Raw genomic sequence first — 16748 nt, forward strand, 5'->3', positions numbered from 1 at the left:
GAATCCCGATTAATGTGTGAACTAAACAAACCTACATTCTCTGATTTTAAGATTAATGACTTTGTTTGTTTGTTTCCGGATAAAGATGAAACCATAATCTCTGTTCATTTTTTTTGTAAATTAATACTTTACTTTAAAATAAATGCAGCTTTATCTTCTTTTGTGATCAAATTACCCTCTTAATCTTGGTTCTGTTTGAATTTGTCTCCGAAAATTCTGATATTTGTATTAAAATATTACTTGTCCCGTTTTCTTCTATAAGTGTCATTTTATTATTTAGATTTTGTTAATTATAAATGCTGTTTATATTTCCAATAGCAAAATATCTAGTTTTTATCTTTATATCTAATTTACTAATTAAACAAAAATAAAATAGAAGCAAAACAGAAAAAAAATATTATTTTCTTAATATGTAGGAAAAAAATCTTAAAAGATACAATTAACAAAACCGAAGCATATAATAGAGTTTTATACCCACGAGTATGTTTTTTTTTTTAACTTTAAGTTTCATTAACTATGCCATAAGGAATTGCTTACAAGTTGGCATCAGAATTTTAAACTTAATATATACACACAAATGAACTTAATAAGTATAAATCACATTAGATAAAGTATAGATCACATGGCCGAGAGATTTTTAATATGTTCTGTACCAAATTGTACTGAATTAATTGTTTATAATATTTTTTTCTAAGCCAATAAAAATAAATCACATGCATAAGAAAACAAAAGAAAATTCGACTGAATTGTAGGGGTCTCGTGGGGTGTTGGTTATTTCAGACATCATTATAAACGTGGGTCCATTTAATTGGACTCTTTGTTATTAGCACTTATTAGTTATTACTATCATAAAAAATCTTTTAATTCAGTGTGGACTATTACGTTTTCCTTTATTCTGAAAATTAAGAGAGAAATTTATGTGTCGCATAGGATTTGCGTGAATCTCATGCACAATAGTAACGTTCAACAAAAGGAGTCTCGTTCCGTGAGAGCACATGTGATGAGTTTAACCTACTTTTTTTTTTCTCCTCATGTGTGTGTGTGTGTGTGTTGTAACTTTCTAATTGTTTGCTCGACTTAATTTCAAATCAAAACATGTATATTAATTAATACTTGGTTAGTATAACATGTTCTAAAAGTATTATTGATTTATTGCTTGAGTTTATATCGGGTCTAAGTTTTTATAATGAGATATCACTATCCCTACGCTTTTGTATAGGAATGATTTGTTATGATGATGTAAAAAAAAAGAAGAAGAGTGTTTAATGATAATAATTCAAAATACATATCAATAGTGTAATGATTTATAGACATAACTTTGTATGCTTTGTACGGCCTAGTAGATTAGGCCAGCCAATATGATAGCTAACAAAAATATCGTTTGAGATCGTAATTCTACAATTTTAGAGGGGATAACGAATCCACATGCACCAAATTATTTTGTACAAGTCCTCTATGAGGATCACAACGCGTTTCTAACGCTAACGAAGTAAACAGAAGTTTTAAAACGAAGCTATATGTATTTTCATTTGTTTGTAAAAATTTCAAAGTATAACAAAAAAAGGTAGGGTTTACTTACGTATGGCAGAGAGCAAATGGAGGAGAAATGTGGGGTCATGTGGAGACACTCGTGACCGTGGTCTTTATTACAGACGATTACTTCTCATGTCTTACACGCTTTATAAGTTTATACTAGGATTGGACCCGCGCCCTGCGCGGGGTGAGGTTGGTATTAAAATGATCTATAAAAATAATCAAGGAAAATTATAAAACTGTATTTTGAATGGTTTGTATTATTTAAATTGAACAATATAAAACGTAAAAGCATATATTTTATAGAAATGAAATAAAGTAGACTTTATGTAGTAGACATTAATTCTTAAAATTGTTTGTTTATATTTGGTGGATTTTGATGTATAGAATAATTTAATGTTGTTGGGCCTTATTGTATAGTTGTCTAAAATCAAAAAGAAAAATTAGAATTCTTTAAAAAAAATTCAAGTTGCGTAATAAAGGGTATCCAAGAAAATAACACGCTGTCTAATTTTTAATTTTTCACAATATTTAACGAATAAATAGAAACCAGCGGGTAAACACATCAATATTTCGGGGCTTTAAAAAAGATTTATATTGGGCTTTTGTGACAAAATTATAAGCCCAATTGTTACTGAATTAAAAATTGCAATTTTGTAATATTTTTTTGCTTAATTACCAACGCAAAAAATAAATGGACAGAGAAATAGGCGGTGACGATGGCGAAAGGAGAAGGCGGGGTGGAAGGGGGTTAGGGTTTGGTACCTCATGAATTGCAATTGGCAGTAGATCGTCCGGTAAATTTCATATCGTTTATATCCCGTTGTATAATTAGTTTTTCAGATTCTTCAATGACATTGTCGTTCTGTTCATTGAAACATCTAATAATTTTTTTTTTTTTGGCTTCTATATAAACCGAAGGCGGAGGTCAAATCGAAGTATCACCATCTTGCAAAACTCTGATCCGTGAAGCTGGATTGATTGAAGGTTACAATCCCAACTGTTGGAATTATTCAGGTTCTAGCATGGATAATGTTTAATTTTTTTCAAATTGCTTTATCTACCTCTCTATTTAGAAAGTAATATCATATCTCCAATGATTTACCCAGTTTTGATATGTGTCCACTTGCAATGATTTTACATCCAGTCCATGGCAGTTTACATAAGAATAGTTAGAGTCATTGAATCGTTACATTTCTCAGCTGTTAGCAGTTTGGATCGTTTTTTTGTGATTAATATATTAAATCAGGGAAAAATATATTATAAATTCACGTTTAAAATTAAAAGATAACATAAGTAGAAACACCAAATATGAAAGCAAAAACCATAATTCAAAGCAACAAAACATAATTAAACGACAGCATTAAATCTTAGATCGTAACCAGCTCAGCTCATAAATGATTCTTTTCTTCAGTAGGCATAGTATGGAATCCTGTAAAAAAATATAGAAAAAAGTGAGCATAAATATAATGTCTATTGAACAATCAAAAATTATTACCTCATTCTGAAAGTCTGGATCTCTGGAACATCATCAGGCTCAAATAAAATTCTCGAAAATCCATCCATCGTTTTTATGTGCTGTAATCCACCTGATCATGATCCAAAAAGTAAACCTCAGCCTAAACGAATATCAAAATCAAAAAATACAGGTTTGCGCGAATTAGAACTGAAAGTTACCAACATCCCAAACAATTTCCCAAAACTGTAACACACATAGGACGACAGGGGCATTGGTTGAGTTCCAGTAGTTATCTAAAAACAGAGCAACTTCTCCATATGCTACACAGATAATGTGTTCATACCTGTCATTTAGAGTAAAGTTACACCATTTTTGTTCAAACTTAAAACAGTGACCATAAGTCTAGAAAGATGAGATAAAGGAAACAGACTCCATATTGACTAAAGAGAAGTGGAGGCTATGGTTCCCTATCTCAGCTTCTTCAATATCCCCTACTGCTACCATTGCTCCATACAGATCTGGGAGATGAGATAATAAATGGTAAACGTTAAAACGGACAGCAAGCATAAGTAATCCAAAGTAACAGTCAGCATGGTAATTTAAAATAGAATAAAATCTAAGTTCATAAAACGTACCAATAGAGAATTTTGGGTGAGCTAAGCCACGTTGTATGTTTTCGAAAGTTTGAAAACGATAATAGTGGCAAAAGGAGAGTGGTGGAATCTTGAAAATGATGGAAGAGTCACTGAGGTTAATTTGGTGTCGGTTCCTTGTCACCCTTGTCACACCAAATGCATACGCAACTTCGAAGTTTTGTAACTCATACCAACCACCTTCCTGCATAGGGATTTCAAAAGAGTCATCCAAATCTTTTGTAAACGTGGCTTGGATGATTGAACCCTGTATTAAGATATTAAACCTATTAGTAATGAATTACTCGACGTAATAAGAGGAAAAAATAGTAATATGTATAGAACTCACTTGCTCATCTCCTAATATAAGTTGATATGTCTTTCTCGTTGTACCAACAACTGTGCTGCCCTTAATGAGTAACTTCACACAAACTGATTTCAAACGTTTCGAATTACTCAACTGAGATAAAACTGTATGAGTCTCCATGGAAACAGAATAATAAAAACAATGACCAAATTTTGCGATGATGTGGAGTGGTTTGACTCCATACTATATATAATCTTTTGAACCGAATATTTCATTTCTATAGTCAACGTAATTAGTTCAAGACAGGGATATGGATGGGATACACGATATATTCATACCCTTATTTAGCAACTCTAATCAATACTAATCGTACTATGTTTATTAAGTAAGGTAATATATAGTATATTCTTGCTTTAAAATTGAAACAATCAAAATTTATTGTTTACTTATATGAATTCATTAGAATAAAATCCGGACAGAAATGATATACAGATTGATTTGGTTTTATGTTTATAAACAATCATTTAATGGTCAACTATGTAGAATCCGAAGCCCAAATAGTGGTTCGGATGAATTGTAATTGCTGTGAAATCCCCTTATTAGTTTAGTTTTCAAGGCCTTTTAAGCAAAGATTAGAATCAATTATTTTATGTACTTTAATCATATAACCTCATCCTTACTTGAATCTCGCATTAAATAACTGCAGGCTTCGAGAAAGATTGGCTTTATGAACTCAAACTAAAGGGATGAAGCTGTGAGGTACGTCTATACTTAAAGAAGGCCGTATAATATATAAGCACACAGCCCTTGTAAAACAGTTCTTTAACAGTAAGGGTCTTTGCAATGAAGTCAAATAGTAAGGGGAGAAGACATATCTGAAGACTTTAAAGAAACTGCTGCCTGGGAGTGACATCTCCACAAAATACCAATAAGGTCAGTTCTTAAGAATTAAGTAGAACAACAGGATGTTTTTAGGTATATTATAGAAACTGTTTGATAGACTGGTTAGGCTTGGAACAGTAGACATGCTATGGTAGTTCTTCTTAATGATTTCATGCTCATAGCCCTGCAAAATGGTGAAAATATAATATTTCGTTAAGTGTTGTACAGATTTACAAACAGGTGTTTATACCTTTTGACAAATGTTCGTTTCATATAAACTATAGTGATGAATACAATAGCTTTCGTTAGACATAAAATAAGGTCTCTGCTTTCAGTATAGTAAAACTGAATAAGTAAGTACCTTATTTCATCACTGGCTCCTGTGTAGACTCACACAATACGATCTGAGTATCTTAACCACCTTCATTAAATAAGAAAACAAATTACAAAAACCAGTAATTTACTATAAACAAAGTTAAAACCAATAGTCTAGAGGAACAAACCATCAATGACGCTCCTAAGTGAACTTGTTAGATAACAAATTCTGGAAAATTTCCTTGTATACAACATTCATTGTTGACTCCTCAGGTTTTCCATCACTGTCAGTAATAAGAATCTTCAAACCTTTTCTTGATTTTACTCGCGAGACTGCCACATATAGTTGTCCATGTGAAAAAACTGGTCTAGGTAGAAATAAACCAACTCTTTCTAGCGATTGGCCCTGGCTCTTGTTAATGGTCATAGCAAAAGCAACTTTCAATGGAAATTGCCTACGCCTCATCTTGAAAGGAAGCCTAGTATCTGTTGGTGTAAGCAACACGCGATGCAAGAATACTTTCTGACCAACTTTAGTTCCTGTTATGACTTTTGCTTGGACAATATGATTACCCAAATGAGTTATCTGCAGCCTTGTCCCATTGCATAAACCTTCATTAGGTTCGAGATTTCTTAGTATCATTACCGGAGTCCCAACCTTCAGCCGAAGTGCATGAGAAGGTAATCCAGATGACTTGATACTATTTAGAAATTCAGGAGAGAATATCGAATCATCTCTGGAATTAAAATCAGACGGATCAATACTATCAGAGCTTAGATAAATCCTTTCCTCCCCTACATTGATAAACAAAAGCTTGGTAGCTGAATTTAAATTAAAACAACTAAGTATACATAGATAGTGGAAAATTCATAGATGGGAATGTGTATACCTGTAAGACGATCTAACATATAGTTGTTGACTACATCAACATTTTCGTTTGTAGGACACAAAATAGCTCTTTCTTGGAAAAATGTAGGATCTTTAGAATCTATGAAGGTTTCACCATACACCTCTGAAACAATAGACTTGATCGGATCTTTGGACTTCGTAATCAACAGATCTTTTGGAATTTCAATAATGCATTCTCCATTATTAGGCTCATTAATCTTTCCATCTCCTAAATCTAGAATCCATTTAGAAAATTCCATGATATCCTCTGCTTCACGCACGTCTGTTTCTGAGAAAAGCCTCATGTTTTTGGTCAGCTCTAGCACTTTACAATGCTTCCATAAATAAGAAGAGTTCATTGTAGCCATAACAATATCAGCTCTGTTCCCCTTAGGAATAACTGGAAGAATTTGTCGAAAATCTCCTCCAAAAACAACAACTTTTCCACCAAAAGGTCTTTCGTCTGTGGTCTTCATAATATCACATAAAGTACGATCAAGAGCTTCAAAACAATGTTTGCTCATCATAGGTGCTTCATCCCAAATAATTAGCGACGCTTTAGCTATTACTTCAGCCTTATCACTCCCTGGTTCAATATTGCACGTAGAGAACTCGTCTGGGTTAATGGGAATGCCAAACCTTGAGTGAGCTGTTCTTCCACCAGGGAGTAACAAAGAAGCTATGCCGCTAGATGCAACATTCAGTACAATATCACCAGTTGATCGGATCGCAGCTGATAGAATATTCCATAAAAATGTTTTCCCTGTACCACCAAAACCATAAACAAAGAAGACTCCACCTTTCTTACTCTCTACAGCACCAATTATCTGCTCATACACTGACCTTTGCTCATCTGTCAACTTACCCATCCAGTCATTGTGATTAGCTCGCAATTCGTCTCGGTCATAGTTCAACTCATCTTGCAATAGCTGATTATCTTGAAAAGTGTGCTCAGTAACAACCGGTTTTGGCATTGTTTCAAAATTTGCCAGGGAACTATTCTTACGGCGCAAAAGATTATCTATCAAAATCAATGTCGCATTCAGCACTTCTTCATCACTCATAACCAGTCCTGTTTCATATAAGTGTAAACTAATACATTACTGACATAGTTAATTAACGAACAATTCAAACCTCAAAAACATAAAGCAAAAATATACCTGGGTTTCGACGCTTTTTCCTTTCAAGATAAAGCACATCCTCCGAGAGTATATCAAATGTAGAATCCCAGACCAATTTAGGAAAAGACAAACTCCCAGATACCAACATATTGGCATATAGATTACGAACAAATGCACCAGATGCCCAAAATGCACATTCCTTAAGACCTTCAATATATTCCTTATCATCATCTAGGAGACCAAGTTCATAACAGGCTTCCTCGAAACTCGGTTGAACAATCCCTTTGACAGTCTTAATGTCGTCATAGCAACGCGGACCCTTAACCTTGTTAAGCAAGACTCGTAAATAATATCGTTGTCCGGATAAAGGCGAAACCGATTCCAGTCTACCAATAGCAAAACCTCTTTTTCTAGGATTCCAGACTTTCAGCTTTGCATCGTAAACGAATCTAGTAGGAAGTTCTGGGTACGTTATCTCTCTTGCTTCAGGGTAGATTTCACAACAGTCGAACCAAGCAAGGAACATTGTCTTAGATAAGTGCACTCGACCCAACACACTCTCCACTGTGTCACCGTCTTTGTAAATAACAGGTTGCTCTCCTTCTAGATGAAAGGTTAGCTTCTCCACTGGTGTGGATCTATATTGAGTTGGGAAACCAAAAATTCTCCAAGTTGATTCACAGGCCGATATATATCTGCATAACATATAACATACATAAAATGAAATTCAGTATAATATATTAAGCTCGATTTTAAAACTATAGCAGGAAAAGCATACCTTGCATCGAAATATTTTTTAATCTCATCAACTTCTGGTTCTACAGCAATTGCCCCAGTAATGTCCACTCCATTTGGTGGAGCTGGTATTTGATTTGTTTCTGCTCCTGAAGTCTCAAAGTTCTTTTTTGCAGTAACAGTACCAGTGACACGGTCTTGGCCTTTGTTTATATACTTAAATAAGTACTTAATTGAACGTGACTGGTTGCACCATTCAACATTGATGTGTGCATTATATCCAAGCAGTAGCTTTTTATTATAGGGGACAACAAAACGGTTATCACATTGAATCCCTTTCTTCTCAATGAAGTTACCATTGTCTCGCCTTTGGTATACAGGATAACCTTGTGCATCAACTGTAGTTTTCTCAACATGCCTTCTAGGGAAAAACTTAGAACATTTCCCATCCTTCATACATGGAGAACCTCTATTAACAACCCCACAAGGGCCATGAATCATCATGTCCTTCACCACTTCATACAACTTGGGTTCTTCAAACCTATCTGGAATTTCCGCCGATATGATACGATCAATGTCTTCAGCATTAGGCAATTTATGTTGTGAGTCCATAAACAACAAAATATGAGCATGTGGAAGACCTCTTTTTTGAAACTCAACCGTATAAATGGCTGCAAACAGTAATTGACAACATGTGCATTAGTGAGATTAAAAAAAGATTACATATAAGAAACATATGAGTTTTGTCAATTTTAATTAGACATGTAAAATAGGTCAGACATACCTGAAACTGTTTTACCGAGTATATGTTTCTTGGTTAGATCCTCCATCAACTTATCGAGCTTAATTTTGAATAGCCTACAACATAGCTCAGGTCTGTCCTCGGCTCTTAAGTTGAATTTATGTAAATACCTTGAAAGCTCCGGCCATTTTGGATTACAAGTGAATGTAATAAATAGATCCGGATATCCAAAGTATTTGCATATAGACATTGCATCCAAGTACATTTGATGCATATACCTTGGTCCGCCAGTGAAGGATGAGGGGATGATAATACGGTTGCCTTCAATAGAAACAGTAGAATTCCCATTATTCGCAGCATCCACGAATTTACTAAACTTCACAGTCCTCAGATTTGACTGGTTCTTGCGAATGTACCGGAGACGATGAGCTTCAATCATTGTGTAAGCATCCACCAAGAATTGTTGTAGTAAACGTCTAGAGAGAAGTAGGACCTGAGAACCAGTGTTACGAACTTGAATTCGATAGGAAAAATACTCCCTCATACTGATATTCGGTTTCTTCTTTTGGTTGATGCCTGTAAAACCATTTTTGATGCCCAACCGGAATCCATCTTCTCCATATGGAAAAAGCAGAGGATATTGTAATGGGAGGTAGCATGGATGCAGCTCGTTGATCCTCTTTAATTTACCATTATTCTTTTCCAGAATGATATCTCTCTTGTCCATGTTTTCCTGAAAATCTCCAACTACCAGAGCCGCAACTTCAGATGAAGTTGGTAGATTGTAAACACGACCATCTTTAAGTCGAGTGTTAATCAAGACTAATGATAACTCTTCTGAGGCGTCTTCGTCATTAAATCTGTCTTTAACATTCCTGAAGGTTTTCACATGCACATTAGATATCCTTAACATCTCCATTATACCCTCAACCAATTCCTCTCGAATTTTATTTTTTCCTGAATTCCCACTGCCATCATAAGAAGTATTTTTCCATAAGGTTAATAAAAACTGAAGAGTGATATATATTGATGTTTCTAGATAACACAACTAAAAATAAATACCTTAATGCAGAGAGACGGTTCTGGACTTCATTCTCAGTATCATGAATATAAAGCTGGGAAAACTTCGCAGGGTCCATTCCTTTAGGCTTCACGCTGCCAATCATATGATAATTCTCTCCATGAAGTTTAAACACTCTAGGACCTTGACCCTCATTCACAGAGTTATCAATCTTACCACCCAGAGATGTAAAAGAAAACATCATATTTATGGGTCGTATATTATCACGAAAATGCTTACTGATACTGTCATCCTTGGTTAGAAGATCCATAAGATATGATGGTGGTTCCTTAAGAGTAGGTAGCTTGATTTTCCCTCTCAAACAACACATGGTGAAAACCGGAATTTTAGGATTCCTCGACTTACTAACTCTCTCATTGTACCAAAATAAAGCTCCACATTTAGGACATTCATATGTCATATCTCCATCATCCTTGTAGTCTGAAAATTTTCCCAAGAGAAAAACTTGTCAAATTTGAATTGTATTGTTACCAAATAGTTTTAATACAACATGTCTACGGATTTCTCCACGGCTGACTCAACTTACCTTCCTCTTTTTTATTAATAACTGCGGTCAAGGGTTGCTGTTTTTGACATTGGTTTTGTAAACCACCAAATATCTTTGTTAAGGACTCATACACCAGTGTAGTGTATTGATAACGTCTTAATGATTCAGTTCGATCATCTACATCATCTTCAGAGTCAGATTGAAACACAGCACCTTCATTGCTTGAACAATCCCAAATATCATCACCACTTTCTGTCATTTGGCAATTATTGGTCATGGGAAAAGTCAAATAAGGCTAGAAATTTTTACCTTTATTATTTCTTTTTTATAAAAATACTTCAATAGTAAACAACTTGGTTTGACATGTTACCTGAGGAATCGGAATCTATCGGCTCATCAGTATTTTCTGCTACTGGCACGTAAATACCTGAATGATTGACCTCCCCTTCATTGAAGTTCGAATCACTCGTATCATCACCACAATCTGAAGCCAAATTATAGCCATAAAATGTATATCACCAAGTATTAAACGTGTTTTGTTCCTTTGAAATTGTAAATCACTTTGAGCTGTATGTAGTACTTCTATATAAACTAAACCGATATTTGATATATTTACAAAACCGTTTACCTGAAGAATCCGAGTCTATCGAGATGGGCATATCAGGCGCACCTGGAATCATCTTCTTTTTAGTATGACCATGAGTAGTAGAAGAGGTAATGCCTGATACCGTTGACATAGGAGTAGACCTAGATCGTGGAGCAACTTTCTTTGGTGTTTGTTGCGAGCCAAAGTTAATTTTAGCATTGCTTTGGCCAGGAGTCTGACTTCTATCACACTGGTTAGGAAACTTCTTCGTTATCCTATAAGGTGTTGACTCAGGTGTTGAATCCTTTCCAATTGCCACTTCCAAATTCATAATTATATAAGTGTTAGTATTGTAATTTTCCATAGACAGTGAAAACTCGAGTATAACGTAAATAACCTTGGCTTTGTTGTGTTGGGTTGAAAACAGAACTGGATGCTGTTCCTATGATTTGACATCCTGATTGGTTGGAAACTCTTTGAAACATCATTGAATTTTCATCTGTATTATATAAGTGTTAGTATTGAATCTAATATAGACATTGAAAACTCAAGTAGTTTGTAAACTACCTTGGGTTTGTTGTGTGTGGGAACTTTCTCCGCTGAGCTTAGGACACTTGTTTCTCATACGAAATGATGTCTTCGGGACTGAACTCAATCGAATGTCAACTTGCATAGAACAATAGGACAATAAGCAGGCATGGACAATTAGCAACATAAGAAGAGTTTCAAACTCTTGCATTTTAAAGTTACCTTGGCTTGGTTTTCCCGTATTGATACCAATACGTTTCGGTTCTATACCTATTGGTTTGACAAAAACTTGAACGGTTGAATCTGATTGCCCCACCATAGGATTAACAGTAGGAGTGTCATCTGCGAATGGAAATTTACGCTTTTGTTGCAATCGTAATCTCCTTTCAGTTCTGGCGTTTTTGGCGTCGTTAGCCACGACATTTGTAATGTCAGCTAAAATAGCACCCTGAGTATTACAGACCGGAATCACTGTGTTTACATTCATCTTGCTCTCTTCCATACCGTTTAAGAAGATGAATGTTGATCAAAATAAGTTAGACATGTAAATAGGATTTTAACCATGATAACAGATTAGTTTGTATTAAAAGTAAGATAGAGAACCTTGTCTCTGCTTTTTTGATACTTGACGTTCATCTGTACTGTGTTCTCTTTTTCTTGGGGGTCGACTGTTCTTATTCATCTCAAATGTTCTTAGGTGAAATGCTGCATTACAGTTCTATGGACTTCTTCCACATATTTAGTTTTGTTCATCAATTTCGATAGCCTCCTTTATTACGTACAATTTATTTACTAATTATGCGCACTCTAGTACAGATTTGGGAAAAAAATCACATAGAATATTTGATTGCTTTGAATCCTTATTTCACTCTGATGGACACATTAAATGTCTTTGAGTGTAAGACTAATTCTTCTAAATTATCCGCAGTTCTCTACCTTATGAGTTTAATATAGCTGATAAGGTAATATGAGTTTAACATAATTCATTGTTCCTTCCAGATGACATTAATCCCTTGCTAATTAAATGAACTCAAAGGTAATATGATTTTAACATAATGAATTTTCACCAAATATTATAACTGTATTGCAAAAAAATCGTACACAATTGTAATAAATAAAACTTAATCATGTGCTTGATATTAAAAATGTCAGGAAGACTATATAGTCCATGGAACGTTCCAACTGATTATATGAGAGAACAGATAACTCATTGTTCATATCTCGCGAAAAGGTAAGACACAGAACATTTATCTCAAATTTTATTTACAGTTTATAACTTTAAATTCACAGTTTGTAATAAGGGTATAATATCCTAGAAGGTTGAACAATCTACTAAATTTAAAAAAAAATACCCTTAGCATGAATTCACCATCCTTGATTTATATTAGAAACTATGTTAGTAATAAATAAGGAGAATCTAGACTTCTGACAAAATATATAGAAATTATACACGAATCCAAGTTTGCAAGGTAACAAAATTTAATTTTCTCAACTCTCAAAGCAACCGAGTTTATGCTGTGTTATTTGAAACTTTAAGTTTGATCAAAATCAAACTACTCACGGAAGGAATATTAGTTGCATATGTAGAAAAACATAAAAAGAGGTTGAAACATAATTAAAATGAGAGTAGAGGGTACATATATTAAATAAAGGTAGACAACACGCAAGCTGGGAAAAAAATCCCAGTTACTAAAAATGAAACAAAGTGAAGCAAAACAGAAAACCCAAAAAAAATCTGAAAAACATGCAAGTTCTTGAAGAAAACAAAACCTCTACTCTCTTAAAATTCAAATAAACCGCTTTAGCCACTTTTATCTTTCTTCTCCTTCTTGATCTTCACTGGACAATTAGTGCGCGTAACAGAAGTCTGGTCAAATGTTTCATCCAGATTGATAACCGGTGCCCCAATTCTTTTAGCTGGAGTTAGACTCGTTGAGTCAGACTGCTGAGATGAACAGCCACGCAACATCATCGAACCCTAATATTACGAAATTACAACCATATATATTAGATATCAATTACTTTAACTTTCAAAAATATTCACTGATTCTGATGATATAAATTACCTCTGGTGCATCAGAAACAATACTGTTATCAATAGCTTTGAAAGTTTCACTTCCCTGTCATTCATGACTTTTCTATTTAGTAAATCATCAATTATAAAATGAATTGATATTGAACATTACTAACCGTTGGGGATTGAGTCAGGTCAAACTGAGAAATCATATCAGTGTTAGTGATAATCTTCAACACCTTGTAAGTTTCATGCTTGTACAGATAGTTTTCCCGCTCGATCTGTATCTTGAAGAGAAAGGTTTTACCAACCAAATTGTTGATAGCAGCCGGCAAAAGATACGGTTCTTGAACCTCCTACACCAAAAAAGAAAAGACAATTCATATACTTATAAGAAAAATCTAGGTTTTACTATAACTGTTTTAAGAGATTATATAATAACCTCATCGGTTATGGGTCCAGTCAGCTCAATGCAAGGCTGATGTAAGAGCTGAAGTGCTAGGTTATCAAACAGTAGGAACTTAGTGTCACTTGTATGATCGAGTACAACCACATGCAACTTATACCTGGAACATAAAAGTTTAACTTACTTAAAACTAAAGTAATTCAAATAAATAAATCAAGTATAATATTCAAAATTTCATATTAGTAACCTAGGAATAAGTCGGGGGTCGTGCTGATTGCATTTCACACAAAAGTAATTGTGCTTGAACAAATCGAGTCCATCATCCTCAGACTCGCTGGGCACTGTGAGCACTTTCTTTGAACACACCTTGCAGCTCAGATAGAACCACCCCATGTCTGAATCAATCCCGGCAATAGTGCACATAACAACGCACTTCTCCACCTGATACATAAACGATATGATTTCATAAACGGTGGTTTTCTAAAGTGTAAAGATATCCAATATCTAAAAAAATGCGTACCTGTCTTGAAGCCTTCACATCAGCAATGCTTTTCCGTGGGGTATGGATAAAGAAATCATCCTTGTCAGAAACACCATTAGTTAATGCAAGAGGCTTAGGGTCAACAATGGCCAAGGCCATATCATCCTTAGGTAACCTACATCATTATATAAACATTTCACTCCTCTTTCCATATTGATAGTACAAACTCTATGATTTTCGATTTTAGACGAACATGATGGGAATCTGGATTTGCAAATTTATACTTACAATTCAATAAACGCCTGAACCTCCTCCAAATTAGGATTCAAAGCAACATCGGAAACATTGTATGCATTCGAGATGGAACGTTCATCTAAAGAATGAAACCAAAGTCACCAGTAATTATAGTTACTTAACTTAATAAGGAAGAGATGATATAAATAAAATATGATATTGTACAAAGGTTTTGATTTACCTTTCCAGACTTTTATTTTGCCGAAACGCAACACTACGATGATCTTATGTTCACCTCTTAGCTGGATAGCATCATTGACATCTGTCGCAAATTTACCCCATAGCACCATCGGCAGACGATCATCACTGCAAAAATATTTAAACAGATCTTTAAGCTTCTACCCAAAATTCCTCAACGTCCTAGCCAACAAATATTTGAAAATAAATTGAACCCTTTTCACGCAAAAGACAACAAAACAATGGACAAATTAAAATGTCTTACTCCTGGTTCCTTAATTCCAGTGACAGCTTCTGGGTATCTTTTCCATTCACAGAAACAACTTCCACATGGGAAACCTCAACAATCTGTCCGATAACATCTGCAATAAGGGAAAAGTACAAAATCAGAGTTTAAACCAAAAAGTCATCTAGCAAATACAAACGTAATCACTGATATGTAAGACTCACCAACCAAGTAGTCCGTGTTCTGACTACCATCCTTAATAGACTCAAACTTGACCGGGTCTAAACCAGTCAAGTTTGAAGGCAAAGCATCACACATTCTTAGTCGAGTCGTCGGGAGGAACACAATTCGGTAAGGGTGCTTTGTGGGGCGATAAGATCCAGCAGCCATTGTGACGATGAAATTCACCATCAACTTCGATTCACCTTGACTGATTAAGGTCACGAACTGGCTGACCAATTCTTTCTTCACAGTAGCATGGATCATATCGCCCTGCAAGATAAATTAGCAACATAAGAAGAGTTTCAAAATGATCAAATATATATGTTGTCAACAGCGTGCTTACTTTTGAATCAGCTAACACCATTTCCATTGTTTCTCCCAGAACACAAGTATATTGCTTCCAAAGACGAATCACCTTAACACGAATTTTCCACATCGACTTGAACGGCTTCAAATCGCTAACAAAGTCCAAACCTGCCATTAGAATCGATAGTCACAGAAAATTAGAGCTTAAGAATTAGAGAGAACACGATATCGTTGAAGCAATCCCATCTTCCATATTTATATAAGTTTCATTTTTTTCCGCATAAATGCGATATTACACAAAATATATGCTTGATAAAACTAATAGGAAATTTTAAAGTTAAAATATATTGAAATGTTTTGTTTATGGAAGTTAATAGATACCACAGAAGACTATTTAAGGTTATTATTAAACTTGCAAATCAAGGATTCCGGTAGTGATTTCCTTGACTGTGAAAATAATATTATTCACGGCAATCATCACTAATTACATAAATTCAAAATTTGCGTGATTGCAATCCAGTATTTCCATATACAATATGATATAGATCAAAATAAATACCTTAATTCACGTTTGAGATCACCATATTACAAAAACAGCACTCATTTGTATCCTAAATCTTATTCGGTTGATATTAATTGAAAGATCATAATCTTCCAATTTACGATTTTGAATTGATGAGATGAAGTAAATATTATACATTTTGATATATGGAAATAATGATTTTAAATTCCGGTAATACTTATTTTATTCAAGTATTTTGGACTGACTAATAAAATTATTTTGAAATCAAATATCATTTTGTTTGTACCTGTAATTAAAAAGGATCATAATAACATCACCAAAAACAAAAAAGAGCTTTCTCCAATTTTACATGTGATATTTAGAATCATAATTGTGAAAAACATCTCTACCCTTTAACAGTTCATATATTTGTTAACGATTCCATTTAAAATGTCAGTTCGGTGTATAAAGTCCATAGAACGTTCCAAATTATTATTTGGAAGAACGTAGCACTCATTGTTCATATCTCGCGAAAGGGTAAGACACAGAACATTTATTTAAAATTTTATTTACAGTTTATAACTTTAAATTAATAGTTACACGATTTGGTATAATATCCTAGTAGGTTGAACAATCTACGTCAACCTACTAAATTTAAAAAAAAATACCCTTAGCATGAATTCACCATCCTTGATTTATATTAGAAACTATGTTAGTAATAAATAAGGAGAATCTAGACTTCTGACAAAATATATAGAAATTATACACGAATCCAAGTTTGCAAGGTAACAAAATTTAATTTTCTCAACTCTCAAAGCAACCG

The 16748-nt window shown here is 34.2% G+C and overlaps 3 protein-coding genes across 3 annotated transcripts; all 3 read right to left on the reverse strand.

Moving 5' to 3' along the window:
- Window positions 1-207: 207 nt before the first annotated feature.
- On the reverse strand, window positions 208-15821 carry LOC125608393 (ATP-dependent DNA helicase PIF1-like). Its single transcript, XM_048778834.1, has 8 exons — window positions 15120-15821; window positions 14935-15031; window positions 14674-14798; window positions 13754-14571; window positions 13488-13667; window positions 13364-13417; window positions 6019-13275; window positions 208-5923 (listed from the first exon to the last, which is right to left on the reverse strand). The coding sequence occupies exons 7-8, from the start codon at window positions 7079-7081 to the stop codon at window positions 5331-5333; spliced, it is 1656 nt and encodes a 551-aa protein (XP_048634791.1). The 5' UTR covers window positions 7082-13275; window positions 13364-13417; window positions 13488-13667; window positions 13754-14571; window positions 14674-14798; window positions 14935-15031; window positions 15120-15821; the 3' UTR covers window positions 208-5330.
- On the reverse strand, window positions 7146-11799 carry LOC125608245. The gene is made up of 8 exons (XM_048778249.1): window positions 11520-11799; window positions 10812-11087; window positions 10554-10667; window positions 10223-10435; window positions 9678-10116; window positions 8658-9490; window positions 7917-8544; window positions 7146-7833 (listed from the first exon to the last, which is right to left on the reverse strand). Exons 1-8 carry the CDS (start codon window positions 11797-11799, stop codon window positions 7146-7148), a joined length of 3471 nt encoding a protein of 1156 aa, XP_048634206.1.
- On the reverse strand, window positions 13099-15676 carry LOC106431929 (replication protein A 70 kDa DNA-binding subunit C-like). The gene is made up of 12 exons (XM_013872770.3): window positions 15646-15676; window positions 15461-15591; window positions 15120-15387; window positions 14935-15031; window positions 14674-14798; window positions 14487-14571; window positions 14238-14373; window positions 13965-14158; window positions 13754-13877; window positions 13488-13667; window positions 13364-13417; window positions 13099-13275 (listed from the first exon to the last, which is right to left on the reverse strand). Exons 1-12 carry the CDS (start codon window positions 15674-15676, stop codon window positions 13099-13101), a joined length of 1602 nt encoding a protein of 533 aa, XP_013728224.3.
- Window positions 15822-16748: the final 927 nt, after the last annotated feature.

The sequence above is a fragment of the Brassica napus genome, chromosome A4 (assembly GCF_020379485.1).
Source record: "Brassica napus cultivar Da-Ae chromosome A4, Da-Ae, whole genome shotgun sequence".
Classification (NCBI taxonomy): Eukaryota; Viridiplantae; Streptophyta; class Magnoliopsida; order Brassicales; family Brassicaceae; genus Brassica; species Brassica napus.

What these genes read in the sequence shown, in the direction of transcription:
- LOC106431929 (XM_013872770.3), bottom strand. Translation starts at nt 15,676, where the DNA reads ATGGAAGATGGGATTGCTTCAACGATATCGT. An exon ending in TGGTGTTAGCTGATTCAAAA is followed by an intron (nt 15,388 to 15,460) that starts GTAAGCACGCTG and finishes TTTATCTTGCAG; the next exon opens with GGCGATATGATCCATGCTAC. An exon ending in GAACACGGACTACTTGGTTG is followed by an intron (nt 15,032 to 15,119) that starts GTGAGTCTTACA and finishes CCCTTATTGCAG; the next exon opens with ATGTTATCGGACAGATTGTT.
- LOC125608393 (XM_048778834.1), bottom strand. Translation starts at nt 7,081, where the DNA reads ATGAGTGATGAAGAAGTGCTGAATGCGACATTGATTTTGATAGATAAT. An exon ending in TATGTTAGATCGTCTTACAG is followed by an intron (nt 5,924 to 6,018) that starts GTATACACATTC and finishes TTATCAATGTAG; the next exon opens with GGGAGGAAAGGATTTATCTA.
- LOC125608245 (XM_048778249.1), bottom strand. Translation starts at nt 11,799, where the DNA reads ATGGAAGAGAGCAAGATGAATGTAAACACAGTGATTCCGGTCTGTAAT. An exon ending in TACGGGAAAACCAAGCCAAG is followed by an intron (nt 11,088 to 11,519) that starts GTAACTTTAAAA and finishes TGAATTTGGAAG; the next exon opens with TGGCAATTGGAAAGGATTCA. An exon ending in AAAAAATATTTCGATGCAAG is followed by an intron (nt 7,834 to 7,916) that starts GTATGCTTTTCC and finishes TATGTTATGCAG; the next exon opens with ATATATATCGGCCTGTGAAT.